The 24,838-nt window shown below is 45.9% G+C and overlaps 1 protein-coding gene across 5 annotated transcripts in view; it reads left to right on the forward strand.

Moving 5' to 3' along the window:
- The window catches only part of TNIK (TRAF2 and NCK interacting kinase), a 350,236-nt gene that overhangs the window by 253,181 nt on the left and 72,217 nt on the right, over positions 1 to 24,838 (forward strand). For 3 of the 5 annotated variants that reach the window (XM_053657848.1, XM_053657844.1, XM_053657845.1), the window contains exons 11-14: positions 2,033 to 2,099; positions 6,005 to 6,209; positions 23,361 to 23,471; positions 24,310 to 24,396. In XM_053657848.1, the coding sequence (XP_053513823.1) occupies positions 2,033 to 2,099; positions 6,005 to 6,209; positions 23,361 to 23,471; positions 24,310 to 24,396 (470 nt within the window). The remainder of the gene's footprint in view (positions 1 to 2,032; positions 2,100 to 6,004; positions 6,210 to 23,360; positions 23,472 to 24,309; positions 24,397 to 24,838) is intronic. The other 2 variants (XM_053657846.1, XM_053657847.1) reach the window with 1 other exon arrangement.

Below are 24,838 nucleotides of genomic sequence, written 5' to 3' on the forward strand. Positions count from 1 at the left end.
CAAGTTTACATTTCTGTAACATGTGGTCAGTATATTGCATCATGTTCATCATCCAAAATCAAGTCTCCTTCTATCATGATATGTTTGACCCCTTGACCCTCTTCTACCTTCCCCAACCCCCCCCCTTTCCTTCTGGTAACCACCGCAGAATCAAACAATTATAAAGTGCATTGCTTTATGATATTTTTACTTCATACCTTTTCCTTAAAATATGTTGACACATGCTAATTTAAGCCAGTAATACAAAAGCAATCAAGCCAGATTCTGGAGAAATATGATAATTAAGGAGGCTGATAAATGAAGGTTTTACCCTAGAGAATAAAAATAATTCGATTAATTGAGCACTTTTTTCCTTGCTGTCATTTTCCTTAACAGATGAAATTTTTACATTTTACTTTGGACTCTGTTGATTCATTGCAGGAAAGTTTGGAATATTAAACTTTTAATGTAGAATATTGAAACACTTTATAAAGGTTCTTTACATTTCATGAGTGGCCTAAATATGAGTATGTGAAGTTAACTTATGATTTTAAAAAATACTCTTAAAGTCATCACACTTTTGGCTTCATTTTTTTTTTTTTTATCCCTTTAATGGCTAAATGGTATGGAAGGCAAGGTGTGTTCAAGTTCATGATCGAGGATCAAGTGCTGTAGTCCTCAGCATGTATCTGCTGCCCCTGGTGGCAATATAACCAAATTGCAGTTTTAGTTCCTTCTTAGGGGTGTGCAAATACCTTCCAAGTTGTGATTACTAATCCACAGCTATGAAAGGATAATAGTAATGTGGTATCACCCTACCTCAATGAAAATCAAAAGTTCCACCGAACGACCCCACTGCCCACTGAAAAGTTCTCAGCATGCTTTATATGGGAATCAGCAAGCCGTATAAGACCTACTGGCCTTTTGCACACCACCCGCTTTTCTCACACCCTGACATCTAGCCACTGACGCCTCATTGTTTCCTGCCATGCACTGTGATGCTGTCAGCCACTGTCAGGTGGTTACATTGCCTAGAAAGCCCTGTCTCACCACTCTCAGTGCCATCTGCCTGGAAAAGGGCCACTGACCTTCTAAGGCCCAGCTCATTTCCCCTCAAAGATTTTACTTTCCCCCTACCCCAGCAGACTTCGCTGCTTCTTTCTCATTGCAATTTTTGTGTACCTCTATGTAGCACAGAATATGTTGGAAAGAACACTAGTTTTAAAATTGGAAAAGTTTTGAACTGAATTCTAAATCCAAATCCCAAATTTGTGAATGAGATGACACTGGTCATACTACTTAACCACTTACAATCTCAGTATCTTCATTTGAGAAATGGATATTATTTCAGAGGATTGTTAAGAGAAATAAATGGGGGAACACATGTAGTATCTAGCATGGTGACTGGCATGGGAGGGGTCCAACAAACACTAGTTCCCTTTCTTCATCACCATGGGGACTCTAATCTGTTACTTGTCCCTCTTGCCCATTAGCTTCCTCCAAAGCAAAGACGCAGTCTTATCCATTATTGCATGTTAAGTTGCTTAACATATTATTGAATTAAATGGATGTCCCCAATTAAATTGGGTCAATCAAAACACACTTAACTATATTTTTAATAGCACATATTGTCAAAAGGTTCTTTCTGGTATTTATCGAGATATCTCAAGGCAATTTGTGAGTCCACATAAGACATATTAAAATTTCTATTTGAACAGTGATTAACATGGTCAAGAAGTTAACGGTGGGCCAAAGATTCTCTGAGGTGGTTCTATACGTTATGAACTAACACAAACTAAAAGTTGATGTTTCGTGTGAAGAACACCATTAGGGACAGAAATCTTGAGTTGGCTGGGACAGTATTAGATGTGGTTAATTCCTTGTACTTGAACTCAGCTGCAGGGAACTTTTGGAGCTCAAGTCAGGAGGCCTGGAGTTCAGGGTCAACAACCCTGTGGACCTCAATTCACTTATATATAAAGCAAGGGGGGTTGGGCTCTGCAGAGCTGTGGTGTCGTTTTTGTGCACTAACCTTCCTTGAGTCTCTCTTTAGATGAAACGGAGTATGAGTACAGTGGAAGTGAGGAAGAAGAGGAGGAGAATGACTCAGGAGAGCCCAGGTAGGACAGCAAAAGCTAAGTGTTCTTATTTTTACATTCCAAATTCTGCTTGTGTGAAACTTGCTTCCTGTTGATTTATAGGTTCGTTTTTAAGAATCCAGCATGGTGGTCTTATCTAATTTATTGCCTACAAATATTCGCATTAGTTTGGGGAAATTTCCCTAGGCAGACTCTTAGGAAAATGCGGAAATCAACATATCCTTTATCTTGTCGCCCAAGATTTATGGTCTGCATTCTAAGACCTTGTTTCCTCACACATGTAATGTGTAGAATGGGCAGAAAACAACTATCTGGGTAATACAGGGCTAAAAGTATCTAAAACTGTCATTTTCAGGAGACCTAAGTGGTGTTTTTGGACTTGAACCATTCAGTTCCTTACTTCGTACCTTTGCGAAGCCCATTTGGGCAGCCACTGTCCTCATCACACACCTTGGTGTTTTCGCCACAGCCTAGTCCAGGAGGCAACAATCAAATCACACCCCAGAAGCTAACCCTAAATAGAGACTTTCATGCCCATTCCTGTGGTTGCATGTTGGACCCCGGAATCAAGCACCGCTTCATTATTATCATCTCTACGCTTTGAATTGCACTTGACTTTGATTTTGACTTTCTTCTAGTCTGTTTATAAATAATTAATGCTGGTGTGCTCACAGTGCCAGGATTTTCTTTCGTGAGAGAACTCAGCTGGCAGCTGTTTGGGAATCCAGGGGCACGGTCACACACGGCGTGGCGGGCACACTGTACATCCATGTAAAAGGGATTCGCTGGGGAAAACGCACATGTTGAAGTGCCACTGGGATATGCGGGTCTTCATCTGTTAGCCACTTAAGGAGGGGAGCCCGGTGCTCCAGAGGAAGCAGCAGTTCCTGTCCTGAGGTGGAGAGCTTCCTGACCAGGGAAGGGGCCTACCCAGCCACTGCTGCTAGAATGCACTGCTGGGCTCCTTTTGGGGCTAACTCAGACCCACTGTGCTGGGTTATTACTAAACCACTGGGACAGAGGGAGACTGAGCTTGCTGCGCCGCCCAGTTTTTCTCTGCTCACCTGCCACAGGACTTCTCAAGGTCAAAGACTGAGAGATAACTCTTTCCTTCCATCTGATACTTAACATCTTGGCCACTCCCAGCTTAGCTGCATAAATATGATGACTGTCAAGTAGTGATGTGGTAAGTGATCATTCTCAGGAAACGAAGGGCCAAGGGCCCTGCCTTCAGAGAGGTTGTACGCTATTTTTTCAAAGCTCACCCAGATGGTCACGTCAATCATTCTGATCACTCTCTCCAGATCTGAAAAGCCCCATTTTAACTCATGCTTGCTAACCTGCATGCCAGGAGTCACCTGGTGAGCTGACCTAGCCACGTCTTAACATTCTATAATTGTAACCTGTCATTATAGCACATTGAAGATTATGTTCCAAGTCATGTTTTATGGATACATCTAATTAATCTTTGTAAAATTCTGAAGTGTAGGAAGGAACAGTGGTTATCTCGTTTGAGAGATGAGGTAACAGTCCAAGGGTGGCAACCTGGTCATATACCAAGTTAATGATTCAGTCAGTAAACAGCTCAGGTCACCCGACATCGATTCAATATCATTTAATGTTAACAGACATCGTCGTGTGCACGTGAGGTTTCTGAAGCATTATTATCTGGAGTTTGTTAGAATTCTGCACAAAGACTGCAGGTTTTAGAAAAGGCTTGTTAGTAGGATCCAAGCATTGTCTGTGGAATGTCACGAACGGAGGCCTTTGATATCATTTTGCAGTAGTATCGCACATAGAATGTGCTAACCACTCTCCAAAACAGAACGATCACCTCATTGACTGCCACCAGTGTGGCTTCTCCCCCAGCAGTCTCCATGTCAGTTGTCACCATCACGGCCCAGGTGCCAAAACCAAACCTGCAAGTCAGCCTTCATTCCACTCATTAGGTCCACCAACAGATTTCATTAACTCTGTCCCCAAACGGTTCTCCCAGCCTCCATCCCCTCTATTCCCACCTTGAAGTCTCCACCCCAGAGCCACGGCAGAAGCCACCCAACTGGTGGCCTTGCCTGCCCTCCTACCCCCTGCACTGTCCTCTGTTCAGGTCACATTACTCTCCTGCTTAACCTTTCCATGTGTGGCTTCCAAGGCCATATGCCGTACCCTCATGGCCCTGTCTCTCTGACCCCCTCTGTACCAGTCTCCCTGTCACCCACTCTGCTCTGGAGAAGGCCAGCTGGAGTTCAGTTACTTGAAGAGGTAACACTTGTTCCCACTATAGGGCTCTATACAGTTGACCCTTAAATGTTTTGAACTGTGCGGGGTCAGTAAATACGTAAGGCCGACTATATGCATTGACCTGCGCCATTTACAAAGGAGACTTGAACATCCTTGGATTTTGGTGTCTGCAGGGGGTGGTGGGGGGATCGTACAACCAATCCCTCATGGCTATTGAGTAATAACTAACTTTGGGGGCAGTCAAAAGTTATGCATAGATTTTCTACTGTGCAAGGAGGTGGTCGGCACCCCTAACCCCAACATTGTTCAGGGGTCAACTCTACTTGTTTTCCTTCTGCCCCAAATATTCTTCCCCTTCTTCTCATGACTGATTCTTCTTCATTTGAGTCTTAACTGTCACCGTCTCAGAGAGGTCTTCCCTGAGCATTCCATCCAAAGCAAAACCCTGAGTTGTCACCCCAGCACCCTGCCACTGTCACTTGTAAACTATAACACTTTACCTTCTATAGATCCTATCAATAGTTGAAATTATGTCATTTGTACTTATTGGTCTCTCTGCCTGATTGTCTTTCTGTTTTCCCCACAAGATAACTCTAGAGAGAGAATTCGGTTACCTCCTGCTGTATGCACTAGAGCCTGTTATGGAGTGCCTGTTCCACAGCAGGCGCTCCAGAATTGGTTAATGTATTGATTTCAGGTGAGAGCTGCCAGAAAGATAAAAAGAGCTAGATTTGTATGATCAGGTAGGAGCCACCCTCTACCTGTCTGTGAGGCTGTTGTGCCCAGACTTTGAGTTACACACATACAGTTAGACGGTGAGTAAGACGGCCCCGAGGCACCATTGTTTTTGGTGTTCCTCTGTCACATGCACATACACACACGTGCACATATACACACGCACATGCGCAGTCACCATTTTACAGGCGGTGTAGAATGAGGCTCACAGTGCTTAAAGGGGACCTAGGAAAGCAGTGCACCCTCTATAGCCAGAACCAAACCATTTAACTTCACTTTAACAGTGGTGTAGGTAGACAAGTCCTAAACTCTTGGACTTGGCCACCTTGGGTTCAGGTCCCAGCTCTGTCGACCTTGGATCCAGTGCTTCCCCTCCCCAGCTCACCACGTCCCCCCATGGGCACCTGCCCTGTGCCTCCTGGGCATTGGTGATAGCAGTCGAGGATGTGAGGGGAGGGGAGTGAGGGTGGCCTGTGCTTCTCTAAGCAGAGTGGGCTCCCCACTGCTCCCAATTAATTTTTATCTCCTGGCTTTGTTCTTGCCTTTCCTAAACATGAACATAAGCTGATCAGGGGCTTGGGGCTTGCACAGACACTAAAATCTGTGGAAACAGATCTTTGCTATGTCACAAGAGTGAGAGAACAATGTGGACGGTTGTGGGAAGAGGTATGGATGGTGGTGGAGTAAGGTGGCCACTCTAGGAATGCGACCTCCTTCTAGGGACAGTGACAGCATGTGTCTGCAATAGTCACCTTAAAGGAAGCCTGGACACTGGTCTCTGGCCTTGACTCTGTTTCTTTTGGGGGTGAGTAATTATAACTCAGAGGATGTAAGAGCCTGTGCTTGAATGTGTGGCTTTTTCAGCTGCATACAGGGGAGTTATTTGCCCTGATCTGCCCTTCTCTGCTCCTCTAAGCCCCATGGTCCTGATTTCTTTCTCCTGCCCACAGCTCCATTCTGAACCTGCCAGGGGAGTCCACACTGCGGCGAGACTTCCTGAGGCTGCAGCTGGCCAACAAGGAGCGGTCCGAGGCCCTGCGGCGGCAGCAGCTGGAGCAGCAGCAGCGGGAGAATGAGGAGCACAAGCGACAGCTGCTGGCGGAGCGCCAAAAGCGCATAGAAGAGCAGAAGGAGCAGCGGCGGCGGCTGGAGGAGGTGAGCACCACTCTGGCTGCCTCCGCACACTCCACACATCTTGGCCCAGGTCGCTCCTGAGCCCCGATTCCACCCCTGAAGTCTGTTACCTCGCCTACTGGGAGCACACACATCTTAACTGCAAGGGGGGATGAGACCAAAGGCTCTTACAAGTGAAGGGCATCCCTTGCTTGGCAGGGTGCGACCTTGGTGCAGTCAGCAGAAAAGCCTCCCGCCCTTGAAGCCTGGCTCAGATATCACCTTCTCACTGAGCCTCCTTGACCCCTTCCCTAAAATCCCACGCCCTCTCTCCAGCATGTCTTCTGGTTTTCCCTGCTGTATTACTTTTATGTAGTTCTTACCACCTTCACACATACTCTGTGTGTACTTTGGTCTGTCTGTCTCTCCCCACTGGAATGTAAGCCCCTGAGGACAGGGCATTTTGTCTCTTTTATCCTTATTGTATCTAGTGCCTGGAACAGGGCTTAGCACACAGGGGGTGCCTCATAAATACATGTGGAGTGGATGAACTGATGTATGAAGGAATGAGTCAGTGATTGACAATGAAATACACGTGGCCTGTCCAAAAAGTTTCCAGCCTCGTGCTAGGAAAGACAGAGACATTTTGAAGAAGATACAAGAAACATTGTGCATAGGACAATGATGCCTCAGTCCTTTTCCAAGTAGGCACCATGAGACCTCACACAGTTCTAATCAGCATCAGCTGCCCCGGCGTATTTTCCTGAATTTCATCAATAGTCTGAAATCTCTTCCCTTTTAAAAGTGACTTTAGTTTTAGGAAAAGCCGGAAGTCACAGGACACCAAATCTGGGCTTTAGGGGGGCTGAGTCCCTTGGGCAATGTGACGTTTTGACAAAGAACTCTGCACGAGACCTGGTGTGTGAGCCGGTGCATTCTGGTGAGGAAGCTGCCGGTCACTGGTTGCCCATAGCTGCGGCCTTCTGAATCATCCGAATGGTTTCCATGGAGGAATGTTCAAGCATAATTTGATGCAGATTCATTGCTCTACTCACTCAGTCATTTTGTATGTGACAGCCACACAGTCCACGTGCTCACTCAATGGCATCTACTGCTCCCACTGACTAGTACAGTGAAGTCATCATTGTTCACCCGCGCACACTCCAGCACACTCTCCCTGGCTGCCAGGTTACACCCATGTGGCTCAAACCATTCCCGTTATATTAACAACAACTGGATTTTTTCTGGACAGACCTGGTAGGTGTTAACTAGACCACAATGAATAAGCTGATAAGTAAAATGTCAAGTGTGGAAGAGTGAGACCCACTTTTATTGATACTCCTTTGTTATTCCTCTGAACACTGAGGAGAGCCTTTCCAAGTCCTTCCAGACACCCTTTCGTTCCCAGGGCCTGTCTTCCAGCTGGTGGGCAACACTTGCCTTTACCTGCAGGCGCTGTTCTCATTTCTGTGGGAAACCATACCGCCTGCAAGGCTGCTCCTGGGGGAGGCCCTCACCTTTGTGGACTTACAGGTGTTTACCTGCTTCTCAGAACCTTGCTCTGAGGCCTCCTCCCTCTCGTCAGATGAATCAGCTCCCTAGACAGTTAGGAAACGGAGAGAACATAGGAGGTTGGATGGCAAATGACAGGTTCACTGACTGCATAGTAATGGGGGAGTAATTATACAATTTTCCCAAACACAGTCATACTCCTCATTAACTGTTTACAGCAATTCGCTTGCATTGTCAGGTGGCCACTGCAGTTAGAGGGGGGTGAATTGCAGGCAGCGGGAGCAGATTGCTTTTTAAATGGCTCATCCAGGTCCAGCCTCCCAGGTTTAAATCAATAAAGGCCTCGGTTTCAGTTTGCACTAAATCCCATCATTATATCTCTGGAATATTAGTATGCAGACCAGCAGCACCAATACCCAGCAACAGCAGTTATTAAGTGGCTTCCATGTGCCACGGACTGGGTGGGGGGCTTTGCTTGTATCTAGGAGCTTAGTTAGCATCATGAATTCTTCGCATATATTCATCATTTCTCATGCCAAGTCCATGTGCTCTCCATTTAACCAGAGGAAGCTGAGGTTCAGGGAGGGGAAGTAATTGGTTCCGTGCCCCAGGCCCGACAAGTGCAAAAGCAGGGGAAGGTGTGGGTACCATCAGGCAGTTCTCAGGACTGAAGTCCGAGGTGCCGCAGTGAAGCCGCCTGCACCGGTGATCACTCTTCTGGGCACATATTGAAAGTCCGACAGGTCCTCGCGGCTGTGTCCCGGTGTCATTTCCTGCCCACCATGGCCAGTTTGGGCTCTTACTGGCCCTTACTGGCCCGCGGCTGAGGGCCACAGTGTTCCTCCGGGCTCTCTAGTCTCTGACGTCCTAGACAGGAGGGCATCCTCTGTTTGAATCCAGGGTTTGCTCCCTTGGGCTTTTGGTCAAAACCCTCTGGCCAGCTAGGCGCTGCCCACAAGTCTTGCCTTTCCTTTCTTTTCCCTGGCTTGTGGCTGATCCCTTCCAAAAGCATTTCCCGTGGCTGCCTCAACATGGGAGCATCACATCGTGAAAACCTTGACCGTTTGCCTCAGTGGGTTCCTTGCCCAATGATGTGTTACACTGCATTTCAGGCTAGAAGCACTGAACATGTAACCCTAGAAAATCCCCCATCATCCCATAAAACATTTAAAATACTAAAGAATGCAAACGTGCATGGATGCCCACACACACACACACATGAATTTCCTTCTTTTAAAAAAAATTTAAACTGAGGGACTCTTCACGTTTGGATCTGGATCTGTAATTAATGTAATGTATTTTCAGAAGGCACAGTGCAGTTTCCTTTTGTTTTTATTTTTATTTTTTGGTTTTGTTTCCTTTTCCCTGGTATGATTTATTTCAGCTATGTTTTTTCATCAAGTTGCTAGAATAATCATCTCTACCAGTCATGAAGCACTTACCATAGGAGAGTCCTCTGTTCAGCACTTTACATGGATTGTCTCATTTAGTCTTCACAATAACCCCAGTCTAAGGACAATGCAGAGGGTCCTCATGGAGGCTAATGATTTTCTGAAGGTCTCGCAGCTTAAAAAGAAAACAGATTTCACACCCAGGGGATGGGACTTTAGAGCTCAAGGGCTGTCGCTGCACCCGTCCTGCCTCGCCACTAAGCCGTAGTCAGCATGCTTTTCCAGAGTCTTCACCAGCCCTCTCCTTCGGCGGTCTTTTACCCGGAGCGTTGAAGGACTTCTGAGCAAGGGCAGAGAAGCTGCACCAGCAGGTGCCCATCTTTGAGCCGGCTTCTGGCTCTCCTTCTCCCAGTCAGAGAGGCTTCTCATATCTCTTCTTCTGTGGCATTTTCTGGAGCCTCTCCCTTGGGTGCAACTCAGTGTTCAGGCTCAGTGGGGCACATACACCCACAGGAACACACCCTGTGAGGCCTCGCTCGCACAGAAGGCAACTGCATGCCTGAGGGCACTTTGTGCGCCAGTGTGCGCGGGCCCTGGCTTCTCACGGGAAGCAGGAATACTTGAGTCTGCAGGACATCGAGATTATACCAGCTCCATCTTTGGATCCTATGGCTTGCCCCGATTGCTCACCGGAGAAGAAAAAGAAATACTGCACACTCAAATGGCTGTAAATTATGAACGCCTGAGTAACGAGTGTCCCTGCCACCAAGGACTCCCCTCCTGCATCCTTCTCCGGCTGGATTCCCATCCACGCCTGCTGCCCTGGCTTTGGGGTGACAACTTGCGTTTGTGGTGTCCATAGATAGACTTGCAAATTTCCCACCACTGTGGTCAGGTAGGCTCGCGTAAGCCTCCTGGGAAATGCATTCCTCTTCCAATAAAAGGCCCTTCCAATGCCCTTTCGGTGACACAGGCTCTGTAGGCTATAGCCTTTGTCTTACTCAGTGATCTCAGCTGTCACCTCCTACCAGAGCTTTCTAAGGAAGCCCTGCATGTCCTTTGCTATTTATGGCCAACCATGTGGGTAAAGCTACTTTCTAAATCAGTATCTGTATATTCTTAGGAGGACTTTGTACACTTTGAATGTAGTCATTTATCAGCATGTGAAAAGCACATGGCTTCAAGGCAATTAACTGGTGGGTACAAGACTCTCAGCTTGTGACCGGTGATGAAGTACAATTTATAACTGAGTTCTAGGAACTTGATTAAACCCAGCTCAGGTGAGTGAGTCCAGCAATAGTGCAACAAAGTATGTAGAGGGCTTTTTCTATTTTTATTCAGTTCAATAATATTTTTCATTACTTGCCTTAGACAAAGGACAGCTTATTTTACTCTCTACTACAGAAGGTGTTGGGACACCTATTCTGGTCATCTTTTTAGACACTGACCTTGAGCAGAAGATTTGTGGTGATGCCTAATTCTACTCAAGGGTTTTGAGATAATACCAGTGATTTATATATATTTTCCAACTCACAGAAAGCCTTGTATACCTCCATTTCGGAAAGAGTGTGTTTAAGTCACAGGAATGAATCAGATTTACCCTAGGAACACCAACTTGCTCTGTGGTAGTAAGGTTATCTTTCAGAGAGTTGTGTTTATAAGTTTTTCAAGCCATTGAAGCCAATGAGACTGAGGTCTCATTTAATGCCATTCAAGACCATCATAGCAGTCCAATGATAACCTAAAAGATATTACACAGATTTTGTTCTATTGCCTGAAGGTTTTTATAAAGATTATTTATTTATTTATTTATTTATTTTTAGAGAGAGGGGAAGGGGGTGAAAAAGAGAGGGAGAGAGACATCAATGTGTGGTTGCCCCTCGCGTGCCCCCACTGGGGATGCAGCCCACAACCCAGGCATGTGCCCTGACTGGGAATTGAACCAGCTACTCTTTGGTTCACAAGGCAGCACCTTATCCACTGAGCCACTATTGCCTGAAGTTTGTTTGTTTGTTTGTTTGTTTGTTTTTAAATTACCACTGGTGTCTTATTGACCAGCAGTAATGGAACCCTAATGTACGCAACAAGAGACTGGCAGTCTAAGCAGAGATTTCCCTACAAGCCTCTTTCAAGGACATCGAGCTCCATTTTTTTAAGTGCACAGTAGAATTAAAGCCTTTTTCCTATTCCTGTAGGCAGTCATTGAACAAAATTAGGGAATGCCTACTGCTGCTGTACGGGCCTATACAGACACGGGGAACACAGCCTGCCCTTGTGAAGATGAGGTCTGTGAGGGAATCAGGCGTCAGGCAAGTAATCACCCAAATCGCCATTCACTGTCATTGCCAGAGTGACATGGTGGAGAAGAACATGCCCTGCGTGCATGTGCCCCGGGGACAGGAGCCTAGCCTGGGGTGGAGCAGCCTGGGTCAGAGTTGGCTGGAGGAGAGCAGAGGATGATGGGAAGGGAGGCCAAGGCACAGTCTTGCAGGGCTTCTTGGGCCAAGTTAAGGAGTTCCAAATTTTACTGTAAGAATAGCAGGAAGACATTGGCATGTGTTATCCAAGGAAATGCGATCAGATGTGCATTTTTAAAATGCAACTTTGGCTTTTGCCAGGAGAGTAATTAGAAAGCGTGAGTAGGTGGGAGAGTCAAGTTAGTCCAGTCCCAGAGAGGATAGTGCTTTAGGTGGATTGAGAAAAGGAGAGATGTAGCCTGTAGAACATGCAGGGCATGATGGTTGCCTAGATGTCAGAGATGGAGAATGGGCAGCCACAGAAGGTTCCCGACATCTACTGGAGCATCCAGGTGGAGGACCAGGTTTGGTAGCAAGAGGATAAGATCAGTTTGGAACATAGTGAATTTATGATGCCCAGGAGGAGGCCAGTGGTGATGCCAAGGATGCAGTCGGATTACATAGAGAGAGCCACAGAAGAGGGGTGAACCATGGAAAAGATGGGAATTATTAGTTGATGGTAATGGAAGTATACATTGAGTAAAGAAGAAAGTCTGGCCCCGAGATCTGAGAAGTCAAAGTAGGGGAGGAGAAGTCAGCACAGAAGACTGGTAAGGACAAAGAAGAAAGACCAGGAAACTGATGTTGTTGCAAAGAAAATCAAGGATTTAGACCTGAGGACACAGTTAAAGGGGCCAGCTCTGCAGAATGCAGCCTGAAGTTCAAGTACATATCAGCATCCTTCAATTTCAATAGCAAGAAAGAAATTTTGAAGAGTAGCTTCTGTGTGGTACCCCTGTAGAAACACATTCATTTCCTCTTTGTTTTGGAGGAAAAAAATTACTTGCTCAGAAAGTGAGATCTGGTTTTGAAGTGGAAAGTCATCTATGTGAGTTTGAGGGCCACTGTGTCCCACCTGCATTCCCTGGAAGTTCTCAGAGTCCCCCCACACCCCCACTTCCTAAGCTCTATGGGGAGACTACTAACAAAGCTTGTTCCCACCACCAAGTTGTTCTAAGGTTTGACCAGGAAAATAGATGTGAAAGAACTTTGTCAACTGCCAAGAGCTAGACAGATGCGCTCTTGAAGGTCTCGTCAAACCCAGTTTAACTTTTACCAAGGAGACCCACCTCATGGGTCCATTCAGAGAACTTGTTGTAATTACATGTTCGTCCACTTATGGCCAACTTTGTTTACCTTCTCTCTGAGCATTTGTTTTCACTCAGGGTAACCAGGCCAGTGTCATAGGAGCTGTGCCGGCTCCAAACCCAGAGAAGGCACTGTTTGTGAGGTTGTCCTTGGGGACCCAAGTAGTTTCTCCCAGATGCTCTTAGACCAAAAAGCAGGGGGCAAGGAAGGGGCGGGGGAAAGCTGCATATCTCTTTAAGAGTCAGTATGTACTGGACAACATTTTGAAACTCTTAAAAGTCTCCTGGACACAAAGCATTTGGAAAAATTCAGTTAAGAGTAGTTTGTTGGCTAACCTTTTTCTTAATAGATAGAAGTTTTATAACTTTCTGGTGCCTCAGGTTCCTCATTGGTAAAACTAGAATAACAGTAGCACTTACCCGCCTTCTCATTGCTACTCCTACCTGCTCCCCCACCCCGGCCTATTGTGAGGAGTGAATGAGTTAATTCACAGAAAGCCTTAGAACAGACTTAGAAGACACTTAGTACATACTGGTTATTATTACTGGAATTGGGTTCATTTGACTTAAGTCAGAGGTATAATTTCCAAAAGTTTAAATTCTTTTATGTGCAGCAGTAAAACCCGCTTGAATTTATTAAAATAAAATGTACCAACAGGTAAGCTTTTATTCATGTCTTCTCAAGAATATGTGTTATAATACTAGTAGGAATTCAGTTATGTCATTAAGAGAAAAAAGCCACCATTAGTTTCTTAACTGGTAGTATAGCAGGTAAATGCAGGGGTGAAGTCCCCCAGCTTTGAAGCTGTGGAGACCAGGGTGTATTCCAGCTGTGTGGTCTTGGGCTAGTCACTCACCCGCTCCAAACCTAAGCTTCCTCATATACCTGTTTACACAATTAAGATACTAGTGGCGGTGCAGGATGGTTGTGCAAAGTAAAGGGAATCATATACACAAACCTTGGCACTATGCCTGATACAGGAATGGAGTGAATATGTTATTGTTGTTATAGAACTGACAATTTCAAAGTTGTTAATTTTTATTTGTTTAACGCTTTTCTATATAGATAAGATTTCCTATTTTCTGCCATCCTCAGTTCTCTGATGTACCTTCTCTGTGTGCTATAAAACTTGGGCTTTTCCATCCCTCTTTGAGGGTTCTTCCCTGAGAGCACCCCTATTCCTGTGTCTTTCTGGGGTCTCATCTGCTGCTCACTTAGCCGGCAGCCCATCTCCATCCTTCTGAATGTACCTCACTCAGACCTTGGAAGGTCTCCCCTTCTCCTCCAGGCCTCAGGGGGCCTTCCTCTGGAGAGCTCTGCTTTTCAATGGATTCTCTTATAAGTATTTCTTGCTGTCATTTCCATCACTGTGTAATTGTGACCCCATTATTGCCAAGTGGCTGCAACAAGTCTTGTGTCCCACCAGTACCTAAATTAAACCCATAAGAAGAGAGAGTTCTTGTGATGTCTGAATATAAGCTCTGGGCATCGGGGGCACAGTACATTAGACATAACCCCTTCACCTAGAGGGTAGAAGCAAGGTAGTCAAGTGTATAGCTGGTAAATAACTGCATGGGTTTGAATCCAGCTCCATGACTTACTGCCTTTGTGATCTTGGCCATGACATGACTCCTCTCAGCCTCAGTTTGCCCATATATAAAATGGGGTAGTGGTAGTTTTGAGGCGTAAATGACTAAATACATACAAAGTACTTAGAACAGTACCTGGCACCCAGTAAATATATGAATAAATTTAAGAAGAGAGTTGCACGGGAAGGGAAAACTCTTTGTTTCCCATTATCTGCCTTGTGGTGGCTACTCCAAGTCATCTCCTTTCGGGGTGAGGGCTCAGAGTTGACTGCAGCCTGCACAGGCTCAGTGGGCAGAAGCAGGAGATGGGAACTTGAGTGTGGCTTTGCACCAGCGCGGAATTCCCACGCACTGGGCCACACTCCAGGTCCTCAGCAGAAGAAAGCACCATGAGCAAGAATAACTCCCCCCTTTCAGAGCCTGGCATGTTCATTCATTGACACTGCTGAGAAATGGCCTTTAGCTCACTTACTTGATAATTAACTGTAAGCATCCTGGTAGGTGCTGTGAGCAGTGGTCACTGGTGACGGGCAGAGTGGCCCTTTATTCCTGGATGTCGTTAGCATCAGCACAAAGAATGAATGCTTTCTAGCTGGGACTTAGCTCCATTATTTCAATAACTGAACAGAAATTATGAAACAGCTGGGAGCCAGGCCGACAAAGTGGATGCTCTTTGTCCTAGATGGGCCTGCCCCTGGGCCTCTGACAGTGGTCTACAATCGCACATGAGTACGTATCACGCTTGTGCTTCAGAGGCTGGGTGGTGTGCATGGATGTAGGGAACCCTGCTTCTCAGCGGATCCCAGAAGCTCTGACTTACCTGCCATGCTGCAGGAGGCAGGACTTCGTATGGTCCTTGGGGTCCTTGATGGGAGGGGTTTCCTGCCAGGGTAAGGAAGTTGGACTGAGATTCTTGTACTGCATCTTAAAATGCTGCAGATATTTTAAGTCCTTTTGCCCAAAGCCCTTCCCACACTTTCAAGGAATGGGAGGGATATGCTAGTATTTTATGTGTACCGTTTTCATACTGGAAAGACGTTGCTGGCCACAGGCGGGTGGCAGGTATGGCTTCCCAGTGACCGCATGCCTCGGGCGGGACAGGCCTGCCTTCCGTTGTCTGGGCTCTCCATGGAACCTCTCCTTATCCATCTAGTCTGCATTCCTTGTGTTTCACAATCACTGTTTTTAGATGTTCCTAACCATAGAACTATGACCACAAGATAGTTTCACAGACAGCATTATTTCGTACAACATTTAAATTCAGTTGTTTTCATTTCACTATCATCTTTCTTCTTCAATGATTAGTTTTCTGGATTCATAGATGTTGGGGGACATAAAGGGACCTGAAAAGTGATCCAAGACACTTCTTCTCTCAAGGCAAAAATCCCCTCGATGATATTCCTCAGAGTCATTTAGCCTGTTTAACATATAATCTCTGCTTATACTTTTAGAGGCTTGATATAGCATATTTTATCTTTGAGCAACTTACCCTGTTATTGATTCAAGTCCTTATGAGTTCCTGCATTAATACAAGTTATGCCAAAGAAAACTAGAATGCCTTCCACATCCTCCCCTAAAATATTGGAAGGTGATGATAATGTTCTTCCCCAAATGTCGCCTATTTCTGCAACCCTTCCACATGTGATATGATTTAACATCTTTAATAACACCCCAGATGTGCAGTGTGGCCCTCTCCCTAGACATTTTATTAATAAAATCATTTATAATGGGCTTGTTTTCATAGGACTCAATCTAGAATCTCATATTAAGGCTTCCAAATAATGGCAGAAGGAATTTAGGAGGTACATAGACACTGTTTACACTAACCTACAGAGTCACAGGTGCTCAGCCTATCCACCAGGCTGTTCTTGCTCCTCTGTAGGAATCCCAGGAAAACCCAGGTAGCCATTCTCCCTGGGGAAACGTGTAGCCCAGAAACAATAAGGAGCTTGTGAATGATCCCATTGACCAGCATCCATGGAAGAGACAGGACCAGAATTCCTCATTAAGCCTCTTCACAGCTCCATCTGGAAATGGAGCCTCCAGCTCCAGCCTCCTCAGTTTCTTTGTCTGTCAAATGGGGATAATGACCCGTGGTCTGTGCCCAAAAGGTTCACGGTAAAAATTGAATGAGTTAATATGAGTACCGAGCTGAGAACAGTGTGTGTGTGTGTGTGTGTGGCATTGCAGGGGGCACTAGATAAATGTTTGTATCATCGATTGTTACTATTATGTTTCGTTATCCTGATGATGTCATTGGGTCGTGAATTCAGGGGTGTGAGGCTGCTTCACCATCACTCTCATGTCCTTCCTATAAAAGAAAGTTTGGAATCCCAGTTTCAGTTACAAGAAATGCCCTTGCCCTGCTGTGGCTGATTTGCTGTGGTCTTTCAGATACTGACACTTAGCACTTGTTAAATTGTGCAGACGAAATGCCCAGAAGCTTCTGTGAGGTTTCTACAGAGCAGTCGTACTTAAGTGAGGGGCATGTGTCCTGTGTGGCTGGTTCAAAGGACCACACTGCATCCTTTCATTCTGCGTGTCTTTGAACAGAGAGCCCCTGAGTCGAGGGGATGGTTTGAGGTACTTCCCAAGGAGCTCAACTTGATCCTGCACCAGCAGCTTGCTGTCCCTCTGGAGGCTGACTCAGGTCCTCCATGGTCAGTGGGGTCCCCTCACCACTTAGAATAGGCCACCAGGGTGAAAACCAAGAAGAACTCACTAAAAGCAAATTCTAAGAGAATACTGCTTTGTTTCACTTCTCATTCTGAATCGTTAGTAGATTTTTGCCTTGCAGTGCAGCACACCCTTGCTGGACTCCATGGAATGAACAGACCTGTGAGATCGTCTAATCTGCCCCCTCCTAGCACGTTGGGTTATGGTGATTTACTCAAAGTCATGCGACATCCGCTCATTGTTAAACATTTATGGAGACCGTGTGGTCTGCAGTGCTCGTTTTGATGGCAGAGCAAGACTAGATTCTAGTCTTACTATTTTCATCCCATGTTCTTTCCTCCAAGCTCTCCGCCTCTCTCACCCACCCCTGTCACCAGTCACATGTCACAGTGCACCTAGTAATTCTCAAGTATAGATGTTTCCTGTGTGTCTATACAATGGAAAACGTGAGGTATCTAAAAGATAGACCCAGGGCCCAAAACCTTTACACAATTGCACCTAGCCATGCTTTTCCAAAATTCGCCAAAGGTTATGAGAACAAGACTCAATTTCAACCTGGGTGTTTGGTAAGTAGGTAAAAGCAGCTAAGTATCCCATCTGGAATTTCTTAAGGGTATTGAAGGAAGCACTGATGGTGACTTCTCTTCAAATGAGAGCTGGAGTATCTTTTGCTTAGTGCCTCCCCACACCCCCTCTGTACTTCCTATTACATCTCGAACTGATAGAACACTCTCCCAGGTACTAGGGGTTAGAACATAGTAGGGCATAGCTTGGAAAGAGCCTGGGGTCAGACTGACCTGGGCTTGATTTAGGCTCCACATTTTCCAGCTATGAAACATGTAATAATCTACATAACTTCTCTGAGCCTCAATGTGCTTATCTATAAAGTGGGAACAGTAATAAACTCTTATCATCACTTTGTGTGATTAAATGAGCTAAAGCATGTAAATCACTTTACCCTGCAAATACCTGGCACTCATATAATTTGTACTCATTCCAAGATTTCCCCCTAACTTATCTTGAGGCCATTGACAAGGCATGAAACCTTTCTGAGAGTCTATAAAAGGACAATTTTAATCGACATTTGACCCACTTATCTCACAGGGCTCTAAGTAGAATAACTTGTGGTGAAGTACTTTTTTAGGTAAAAAAAAAAACATACATAGAGATTACAATTCTCTATATTTTTCAAAAGATTCCACATCCTTAGAATGGCAGGTGGCCAGTACTTAGACGTATTGGCTTGGGTGTGTGCACCGTCTTCATGACCAGAAAGGAGACTGTGTTCAGGGTCCCCTCAGGTCCCAGCAGACTCTGCGCTGTCCTAGCAGCTCACTCCAGCCAGCTCTCCAGGGTCAGGGTCAGACTGCGTTGGCCCCCACTGCTGTGGAAACAACCTTAACCATGTGCACAGGCGACATAAACAGGTGGCATCTTCGTCAGCAAGGAGCCAAATTACAAGTCGACAGTTTCTCGGATATTTTCATTTTGATCTTTTGAAGGAAGATTTAGAGGTTTCAAAAGACACGGAAGGCCAAGACTTGTTTTTTATTTGTTTATGAGCATAAATCCTCTCTTCATTCCAAAAAGAGAACTTACGGTAGTTGACAAAGATTAAGACAGCAACTAAAAATAAAATAAATAAGAAAATAAAGTAGAAGGGACTAGAAAGTAGAAGAGAAAAGCGAGCTGGAGCTGGGCCAGGGTCAGTTCCCAGCAAACCTGCACAGCCAGAGTCCTGGCGGCCAAGAGGAGACACAGACTCAAAGGGCTCAAGACTCACCTTGTGCATCGGGCGAGAGCAAACCTGTCAGTCCTTCTGAGCTTTCTGAGATAATGGGAAACCTGAGCCCTTGCCCAGTCATGGTGGGTGGGGTCGGGAACGATGGGCAGGCGGGCAGGCGATATTCCCACCCCAAGCACAGTGGCTAGCTTCGATAGGCTTGTTCTGTTAACACTGTAAAATGCAATTTATGGCCTCGCAGTCCATCAAAGTCACTTCTGCAAGAGCCAGAGCCCCCTGTGCAGCTCACACATTCCTGCTGGCTAAACTCCTTCTGAAAATAGCATTTAAAGAAACAAAAGGAAGGAAAGATCAACCCCACAGCCTTGGTCATGAACATCCACGAGGATTATTTCTCATGACTTTAATAAGGGTTGAATATTAAGGGTTAAGGTGACATTCTTTTGCCAGAATGCAAAGACCTGAAATTCTGCAGAGTCAGCTGGGATAAATGTATAAGTTTGAGGATCCCTGAGCGGAGTGCGGATGATTATCCTCATTAAAATAAGCTTCCGAGTTTATCCAGTTGAAAAGGCAGCCACACAGCCTCCTCCTGGAGGTGGCCAGACGGGGAACATCCACAGAGAGGATCGAGCTGTTATTAAAAAAAATCATTTTTTCAGAACACCAACAGAATACAAGGGAGACGAGACGACCCTGGCGACCTGCTCCGTAGAGCGAGGCTACAGTAATTGTAGCCTGGGCAATTTTCAGAGTGTCATAAGTTGTCCCCCAACCAGGAAAAAACATCTAGGAAACTTATAAGAACCCACTGAATGTCTAATTTTAAGTGATGCAACTTTTGGAGATGCATCTAAGAAGCTGTGGATGAAAATATAATTCCAGGCAACTCCATCCTGGGGGGGGGGGGCATCATCCAAGAATTTTAGAGTGATTGGTTTAAACCATTCTTTTTTGACAGCAGAACCACTGACGTCTTCATGCATAATTTGAATGAAATTCAGAAATACTGTTCTCCCCTTTTCCACTCTTGTAGCTAGACTTAGTCCCTTGTTTTATTTTTCTTTTGCCTTTCTCTGACATGGCCAATAGAAACTATGCCCGGGCCACAGGAGGTGGGTCTCTGCTTTAAAAACATTCTCAGGCCTTGTCTGTGCTCAGCACTAAAGACTCTTCTGGCCCGGAGGGCTTACAAAGATGAATGGGTGGTCTGAGGCTCCAAGAGGCTTTCTCCCCTCTCATGCTACCCAATCTGTCTTGTATCCATGATACAGGCGACAAGTGTCATGGTGTCAGGCTCTGTATCGGGTAGAGTGGGAGACAAAATCTGGAGTAGAACAGAGACGCTACCCACAAGGAGGTTCAGCCTAGATGACAGAGTAGGGAAGACATGCTCAGATGACCAGGATACGAGGTGCAATGGGATCTACCCTATATGTACGTAATAGGAGGGGAGATCCCACCACAGAAATATAGGAGGGTGCTGTGTTATATTCTTTTGCCCCAAGTTTTTTACTCAGTTCAGTTCAGTAAAATCCTCTGTGCACCTCCAAGGCATCGTGTTCCAAGGGAGAGACTGGGGGTCCACCAGGATCAAATCTCAAAGAGCTCCTGCCAACAAGAGTCATCAGAGCTTTTCCTGCAGGTGTCAGTTTGAAGCCCGGGACGTGGTCTTTCTCCAACATGCTTTGGTACATTCCCTCAAGCAGCCCAACGCCCAGGAGGAGAGAGAGCAAATGTTTTTCCTGGAAAGGCATTGACGTTGAAACACAGCAGCTGGAAATTGGCAAGGTGCCCTCAGAAGGCCGGGGAAGTGATTTATTTTTCCAGCCTCACCACAGGAACTAGAGCCCCGGCAGATGCCTCCATGAGTTAGCGGCAGCTGAACTGAGTGAGATCAGTATTAATTATTAGTCACTTTCGAGTGTCTTTCTCAGAAACTACAGAGCACTTGCAAAGCCCAGACCCTCTCGAATTGCAATCAATACTGTATACACCTTGCATGGCGACCTGAGTGGCATGTAATTATAAAACGGTATTGATTCCTAGCAAAGCGTCTGAAAAGGTACAAATTCTTCCCATAAAAATCTGCTAAATCTTCCAAAGGCTTGATAATTTTTTTTCCTGAAGAAAGAATCCAATGGTGGGAGTGAAAAACTTGAAAAGTTAGCTAAATTAGGGCTATTCCCTGCTAGGAGCCAGATCTGTACACATAATTATTTTATTCTCTGCACTGGCACTGATTGGCTTGGGTTGAATGTTGTGAGTCTAGAATCCAGATTATTTTGTCGGTTCCCATGATGATGTTTTCTCCTCACACCTTCTGTGTTTTTTTTTCTGTGAAACAGTAATTGCATGTCTGGACTTGACCCATCCCTGCCGCCCTTGCTCCCGTCCCTGCACCTGCTTTTGCTCCTCCATTGCACTGTCTGCTGTGCCCCTTGGCCAGGAGCATCAGTGCCCCTTACACACACCATGCTCACCCCATTGCCTGTTTTATTGTGGCACAACTCGAATTTCTACTTCTAAGTTGGTGTCCACTCCAGTCCTGTTAAAATAACTGAACATCTGGGTGGGTTTTCATCTTTCCTCCTTTTGGCTTCTTCTCCATCCTCGGCAGCAGTTTGAACGTGGACTCTCCTATGGCCTCTGCTTCTTCATTCATTGATGCCCCACCATTTTCTGCCTGGATCCATAGCAGGCCTCGCTTTGCCTTCCAGCGTCCAGACTCACCGCCTCTCCTGGTCTTTAGGAAGCCTCCTGAAAATGCAAGTCTGATTGTGGCATCTGACTGCTTATAGTCCTCCAGTGTCTCCCTGTCACCTAAAGTCTAAGGTGGACAAGTAATAGTTGGTCTGGACATGATAGACATTGAGTCCCCCAAAATGCAACATATCTCCTGAGCCTCAGAGGTGACAGGAAGGCAGCAACCCTGAGGACTGTAGGCGGGAACCACGTCATATTGGAAAGGCCTCCTCATTCCGAGCTCCTTTGGAGTTTTGAGTGTCTCTGGTCACTGGGGGCTGTGATAGAGCTTTTGTACTGGAAAGCCTTCTCCCTGCTTGTGCAGAGCTGGCTCGCCAGTGGGACACAGTCACAATACGTTCTATCTGAGCAACTCATGTTTCCTCAGGCAGGAAGTGAATTGTTGTTGAGAATATTACAAGGGAATGGAGCCCCTGGGATGTCCCCTCCAAACCTGATAATTGAAGAAGAAGAAATCATGATGCCACTACTGGGCTGTGACAGACAGGAAAGGGCCTGGGGTGTTTCTCAAAAGGGACACTAATGGTGTGGGGCATGAAAATATTTTGTAATACATGACTGTCCTGCATATCGTGGGATGTCTAGCATCCCTGGCCTCTCACGCGAAAAGGGAGGCGTGCCCCTCCGTCGGTGGGACAAGCAGTAGTTCCCCCACGTTCTCCACACATTGCCACTGCCGCAGGGACGGGGAACAGTGCTGCCCCTGGCTGAGACACCTTGGCTCCTGTGACTACCCCGACGAGGCTCCTCCTCCCTGAGAGCATGATGGAGGTCTGGATTCATATGTGATCTTTCTGTCGCTCCCGATGCTTCTTCACCTTTGTCATGATTTCACTCTGACTGAAGTCACATTTCTTGGCTTTGAAATCAAGCTCCACCACTTCCAGGGATTGACCTCAAATGTGGACATGACCTCAAGCAATTATTTAATCTCTATGCCTGTTTTCTCACATAAAATGGTGGGTAATAATAATATCTGCCTCGGAAGATTTTTGTGAAGAAGGATAAAAGGTGCTTACTGCGCTGTCCACCGTTGGAGCTTTGGTGATTGGACGAGACGGTGGTGGCTCCTGAGCTTAAGGGTCCTCCTTGAGTAGGGAGTTGAAGTTGATACTCCAAGTGCAAACCCCAGGAAATAAAGGAAGGTGGCCTGGTGGACCGGGTGGGAGTCAGTAAACTCACCTGTACCCTCAGCTGTTAATTTCTGTGTGCCTTAAATGTGCCACTTTACCTTTCTGGTTTTTGCTTTCTGTAGCTATGAAATGTTTGCCCTAGATGGTGTCAAAAAGACTGAAGGACATGAGCATTGTGAATGTGCTAAAACATATAGAATCTCATAAACAGTTTGATAAGACGTAATAAGTAACATGATACCTTGGTGTTTCCTCCACCCTGATTGGAAAACCCCTGTCAGCCAGTTGGGATAATGCACTTAATGGGAATTTCTCAGGACAGATGTATAAACCCAGAGAGCCCACTCACATGGCAGATAGCAGGATGTTCTGCATGACACTGAGTTTCTCTCTGTCACCTCATCCTGTTTTGTTTTGTTTTTTACTTTCAATATTATTTTGTATTAGTTTCAGTTGTACAGCATAGGGGTTACAGTCATATACTTTACTAAGTGTTTTCTTAATATTTTCACAACCCATAAGTTACTATTGTTGGCTATATTCCCTGTGCTGTATTGTCAACTCTGTGACTATTTTGTAACTGTCAGTTGTACTTCTTACCTCATTCTTGCCGACGTGCCCCCCAGGCAGAGGAACGAAGGCACCTGTGGCACGTAGGCATCGTAGGCATCTCTCGTTAAGAGCTCACATGTGCAGGTCTGCAGCTTTCCCTGCGGGCTTCCCAACACCCAACGACTGTGTTCAGTTCATTCACGTTGTCTGCTTGTTGCCCCCCAGCAACAAAGGCGAGAGAAGGAGCTGCGGAAGCAGCAGGAGCGGGAACAGCGCCGGCACTACGAGGAGCAGATGCGCCGGGAGGAGGAGAGGAGGCGTGCGGAGCACGAGCAGGTACAGCTGGGACTGCGGAGTCCCACAGATGGCCCCAGAGCACCAGCTGTCTCTGGAGTATGGGTCACCTTCTCTTGAGACTGCTCAGTTTAAGCAGGTTTTTATTCTTTCTCAAGCAACTATTCTCACCCATTCAAAAAGTCAAATGCACAACCTTGGCAGTGCCCACTCATTCAACCTTGCTTCCTACCCAGGCCCAAGTGCCCTGACATACCCTGATCTTTTGATTCTCTCAACCCGGGGCATCTACTGTGAAGGTAGCACTGAAGCATGATAAATGAGCCACGTCCTACTCTTTCATTGCTTCAGAAGAGCTTTTCTACTCAGGCAATCTCTGGTCTCCGTGACTTTGAGCCACTGATGCAGGCCCCCCTCCCTTTATTGGAACCACATTCCGACAGCACAATAAAATCCTGCAGGATGGTTCCGTTACAAAGACAGTGCACCATGGCACACTTATTTTATCCCTACTGTTTGCACAGGAGCCTCCGCTCTTTATAGCATTGTTAATTTCAGGTAGCCCATAAAGAGGGAACCTGTAATGAAAAGCTTTAAAATGTAGCTGGTTTTATTAAAACCGAATAGTTGCAGCAAAGCAGCGAGCCATCTCGGTCAGCTGTTGCAGGTGGTGGGCTTGTGCTTTTGACTGCATTGAAATGCTCTTGCTTTGGTGTGGCAGACTTTTTCTGCTTTATGAGGAGGTGTCTGGGTGGTTTTTTTCCTCCTTCCTTCCACACTTTACTTGGCAGCTCTTGTCACCTTTGAAATTACCAGTTCTTTTTCTCTCTCTCTTTCTCTCCTTGTGTTCCTCTGAATTCTCTGCTGCCTACCTCTCCAGGAGTACATCAGGCGACAGTTAGAGGAGGAGCAGAGGCAGTTAGAGATCTTGCAGCAGCAGCTACTGCATGAACAAGCTCTACTTCTGGTAATGGGAAAGCCAAGAGCCAGCTGACCTGCTCTGTGTTCATCGTATGTGTGCGCACATGCGTGTGTATGTGTGTGCATGTGTGGTTGTCCTTCTAATGTGCCAGTCCAGAAGAGGAGATCCTTCAAGCCTCACAGACCTCAAAAGTCTCATAGAGACTTCATATGTTTCCTGACCCAGTTTTCCAAGTCTCAGTATATTCAATACACTTACTATGTTTTCTTTTTAACTCCATCTATCTGTAAAACTTTAACATGAATCCAACCTCATTATAACTTCAGACTTTTTTTGAGACCCGCTGTGTTTATTGCAGAGTGATTTTGAAGGTCATCAGCAACGTGCTAGAGTACAATCACAGCAAAATGCACCTCTCCCGTAAAAGCCCACTCAGAGCCACAGTCATGTTTCATTTGCAGACTATTAGTTCTGCCCTTACGATGGG

The sequence above is a fragment of the Artibeus jamaicensis genome, unplaced genomic scaffold, assembly GCF_021234435.1.
Source record: "Artibeus jamaicensis isolate MK-2021 breed Jamaican fruit bat unplaced genomic scaffold, CSHL_Jam_final scaffold_474, whole genome shotgun sequence".
NCBI classification, from domain to species: domain Eukaryota; kingdom Metazoa; phylum Chordata; class Mammalia; order Chiroptera; family Phyllostomidae; genus Artibeus; species Artibeus jamaicensis.